Below are 4,747 nucleotides of genomic sequence, written 5' to 3'. Positions count from 1 at the left end.
TTGATAGATGTTAGGTCAAATTCTGTCTTGGAGCTCCACGATCTTCTGACTCAGATGAAGCCAAAATGGGCGCAGGATCTGGGGCCGCTTGGAAGACGTCTGTATCTCTGTGCTAGTGTCTCTCCCGGTAGGTCACTCATGTGTGATAGCCTCGTCATAATAGCTGGTTGACACAGTGTCATCATACTCTCAGTTGAAACACATCCGAATCTTACTTTAAAGCAGCAATCAAATATTAAAATCCGAAGTGACACAACCGAAAAACTACCAATTTCAGGCAAATCTTTTCAGCCTTTTTAAAAATGCACATGCATTAACCAAATAATGATGGATGTTAATAAGTGGTGCACCAATGTAGCGGCCGATATTCGCCTTGTTTACTGTTATCGGCGCATCAGTAATAAACTTCACTTACACCGATGGCATTGGTATTGTAACGTCCCCGCCTCACAGACGACACAGGACTTCTTCTCTTATTTATAACTTTATTCAAGTCAACACAAACATGTCACACTTCTTGTTCCTTCTCCGACATCCTCACATCAACAGCCGTCTTCGAAACTTCCTTCCTCATTCACCCCTGACCCCAAACAAACAGCCAATGAGAACCTGTCATCCCACACAACACCTGCCCATTGGTCTAGAACGTTCACATGCCCCACCCCGACCTGTTCACTGACCCTCAGGACATCTCAATACTTCATCAGTAAAGTCTGTTCAGTGACTCTTGTTCAGTGAGTTCATGGACACAAAATCAGTTTTATTCACCTCCATCCCACATGTTGAAAAGAAAACAACAAATAATCAGCTCAATGATGAGGATCAGGATCAACACAGGATCTAAAACATCACCCGACCTGATTTCTACATTGATTTAGAAAAAACCATGGCAACATTAGTTCTTCCAAACACATTCATGGCAGTTTAATTAGAGAATTTCTGTCTTTACAAAGTGAGAACTAAATATGTGTGATAAAGGAAGGTCAGTGTTTGATTGATAGCCAATCTCCATGATCAACAAACATGGAGACAAAAGAAGTTAACGATTTACAGACAGAATCTAAATCACTGCTTTTAATGACTCAAGTCTTTTTGAGTTTACAGAACTCAGCTGCGGATCCATAATAAACCCTAACTCCAGCATAGAGAGGCTGAGTGAATGTGGTCTGAACTCTGTGGAGGAGAGTTATGGTGTCAGAGACACTGTAGAAGGACAGAACACCTGCCCTGTGATCCAGGTACACTCCTACTCTGGAGGACACAGGACCTGACACTGGAGTGTTGATGTTGTTGTAATAAAAATTATAACTGTTAACATAACAATATAACGACCAAGATTTATCATTTGATCCAAATCCACATTCACCTGAGTCTCCTGCTCTGCTGATATTCTTGTATGTCACTGCTACATCAACTCTTCCTATCACCTCCACCCCCACCTCAACCTCCCAGTAACAACGTCCAGTCAGACTCTCTCTACTCAGGACCTGAGGCCAAACAGTGAATCTGTCTGGGTGATCAGAATAAGGCTGTTCTTCTCTCATTACTGTTACTTTTCTGTTTCCCTCAGATAATAACACATGTCTGTTTGCTGTGTTTGGATCCAGTGTGATTTCCTGTGAATGTCTTAAGAAGTCAGCTCTGGTCTCTGGTCGTGGCAGTAAAACTTCCACTTGAGACACAATCTGTAAAATCTCCGTCTCTGTCTCACTCAGAATGTCCTGTAGTCGACCTCTGACCTGAGACACGGCCGCTGTCACGTCATCAAAGTACCTCAGAGGACGGATCCTGATGCTGGATGAGTGTGTCGATTCACTGAGTGGTGACAGTGAGGGGTAGTTGTATAGAAACTGGTTGTGGTCCTCTGTGTCTGAGAGCTGCTTCAGTTCATGGTCTTTCCTCTTCAGCTCAGTGATCTCCTGCTCCAGTCTCCCCTGAAGCTCTCTGACTCGACTCACCTCAGTTTCCTGCTGGGATCTGATCTGCTGCTTCACATCAGAGCTTCTTTTCTCCAGCACACGGATCAGCTCAGTGAAGATCTCCTCGCTGTCCTGCACTGCTTTATCAGCAGAGCCATTGACGGCCTTCTCCTCCTGTTGAAGCAGCTTCACGTCTTTGTCTGTGTCCTTGAGGCTCTGCTGGATTGTTTGTCTCCTCAGCCCGAGCTCTCTCTGCCTCTCAGTCCTTTCTGCTGCAGCTGTAACTGTGTCGTGGCCTTTATGTTCATCCACAGAGCAGAGATAACAGATACACTGCTGATCAGTGCGGCAGAACATCTTCATCACCTCGTCGTGACGAGAGCAGATGTTCTCCTGGAGCTTCTCCGAGGGCTCCACCAGCTTGTGCTTCTTAAATGGAGCTGACTGAAGATGAGGCTGGAGATGTTTTTCACAATAAGAGGCCAAACAAACCAAACAGGACTTGAGAGCTTTCAGTTTTCTCCTAGTGCAGACATCACAGGCCACATCTTCAGGTCCCGAATAGAAGTGATCAGCAGGAGCAGCTTGGAGTCCAGTCTTCCTCAGCTCCTCCACTAAATCAGCTAACATGGTGTTTCTCCCCAGGACAGGCCTCGGTGTGAAGGTCTGTCTACACTGAGGGCAGCTGTAGCTTCCTCTCTCCTCCCCTTTGTCCCAGTGGGTGTTGATACAGCTCCTACAGTAGCTGTGTCCACAGACAGTCGTCACCGGATCCTTCAGTGGATCCAGACAGATCGAACAGCAGAATCTTTCTCTGTCCAGGTGATTTTCTTGCTGCGCCATTACAGCTGCTGCCGGAGACTGTAGAACAGTTTCACTTCCTCTGAACACAAACAGATCTCTGCTCCTCCCCCTCTCGTTCACTCCCTGCAGTGACTCATCTCCCATAATTCACAGCCTCTATGGTCACAGCTTGTTGCTCACTGGTTCCTACACTGACACACCTGTGAAGGGAGGAGACATAGACAGATCCTGACTGGGAGGAGCTGGTTGTGACTTGTTATCTGTGTCATCACATCTCAAAGTGAACAGTTGTTCACATTCAGCTCACAACAGCACAGGTTGTAAGATTCATGTTTTTCAAAGTTTCCAGAAAAGTTGACGAATATTTTCAATGGAATTAAAACCAACTTCCAAAGGGCTTCACAATTTGAAAAACACAAGTAAAAATACATAACAACACTCTCTCCTCCTCTTTTTCCCAGTGGATGTTAATAATTCTGGTTATATTTAAAATCGACTGTATTTTAGTTAATTGGTCTCTCGATTAATGACAGTTTGTCCTGTGTTTGTCACAGGACAAAAGTGGTTGAAGAAGATGACATCATACGTTACCTTGTTTCCGTGTGGTGACTCCGTGATGACAACATGAACGTTATACAAAAAAGCAACACTTTAATTTTGTCTTGTTTGTTTATTGTTAAACTAATATAAAAAAGTTTTTAATCTGAGAAACAGGAAGTTACAGAATCGACCCCAAAAAAAAAGCAACTCTCACTTTAGTTCATGTTAATGTCACAAAACATCAATAATGATCAGGAACCAGTTCATGTCATATGTCATATGTCTACTGATGAATCTGAATTATATTCAGCCTCTATAATGAGCTGCAGTAATTCACTGACCCCAGGTCTGAAAGAGAAGTTTCTGTTTTTATGAAAGTGCTGAATGTACTGAAACAAAAGTATTAAGGTGTGTCATCCCCGAAAAGATTGACTTTAAACATATTTATTGCAACAGTCACTACACCGTGGATTAAAGGAAATGTGATGGTATGTGGTATTCTCTCAAACTTCACATGTTCTTCAAACATGTCATGTTTGAAGAACATGACATGTCCCAGGATTAAGGGTGAATGAATAACAACAAAAATAAAATAAACCAATGTCGGTTTCGGCTATCGGCTAGATTGTTGTTTTAAACATAGGTGTCGGCGAAGAATTTCCATATCAGTACATCCCTAATGGTAATCAAAAATGCATCAACAACTTGGAAAGCAAAGGATTATTTGCACTCAGGACATGTTCCCTCCTTTTATTATGGTGTTTTTTACGGAGGCAGTGACTGATGCCTGAAGCCAATCAGCAGCTTGATAGTGAATAGTTACCTCCAAAGAGTAAAGTGCAATATTGCATTCTCATGACTCATGGTTTTACAGGCAAAACCCCACCATCTGGCAGAATGCAGCCGATGCATTTATTATTATTATAATAATGATTATTAGTGTTTCAATAAGGTACTGGAAACCAGAGCTGGTATTGCAGTGTTAAGTGGCCATGCATGAGTTAAGTGTTGTGTTTTTACCACATATTTCAACCTAATTTCAGCTGTTTGATTACTGAAGATGCTGCTTTATGACTCCCATCGTATTTACCTCTTGAGTACCTTTTTTTTTTCCTTTCCAGAAGGGGAATATTGATTGTTTACAAAAACACGTTTGCGGCGGCACCCCTCGAATCCTTAATTAGACACAGAAACCTGGATACTCGAGGAACGTCGCAGCCCCTTTGAAGTCGAACCACTCCGGGATGGAAAAAAATAAATAATGAAAGATAAAAAAAAGTGCTTCTCAGAGGAATATAATATTTCAAGAGCACACGTTTCTCTCACCCGCTCTCCCATGTTCCCATAAGTCACGGGGGACACGCTTTAACGGTATGCAATTACGCCGACCTGCAGCGGTGCAGTGCCGTCTGAAAGGTAAACTTTCCAGAAATTCCCCGTGAGAGGACATCTTATTTGAAAACAAGAGCTCTTTGAAGGCGGGA

The 4,747-nt window shown here is 43.0% G+C and overlaps 1 protein-coding gene across 1 annotated transcript; it reads right to left on the bottom strand.

The window, feature by feature from the left end:
* Positions 1-478: 478 nt before the first annotated feature.
* LOC133933819 (tripartite motif-containing protein 16-like) lies at positions 479-2,786 on the bottom strand. The gene has a single exon (XM_062381052.1). It carries the CDS (start codon positions 2,760-2,762, stop codon positions 1,083-1,085), a length of 1,680 nt encoding a protein of 559 aa, XP_062237036.1. The 5' UTR covers positions 2,763-2,786; the 3' UTR covers positions 479-1,082.
* Positions 2,787-4,747: the final 1,961 nt, after the last annotated feature.

The sequence above is a fragment of the Platichthys flesus genome, chromosome 22 (assembly GCF_949316205.1).
Source record: "Platichthys flesus chromosome 22, fPlaFle2.1, whole genome shotgun sequence".
Classification (NCBI taxonomy): domain Eukaryota; kingdom Metazoa; phylum Chordata; class Actinopteri; order Pleuronectiformes; family Pleuronectidae; genus Platichthys; species Platichthys flesus.
The sequence above is the reverse complement of the archived record's forward strand: the minus strand, read 5'-3'. Positions and strand labels throughout refer to the sequence as shown.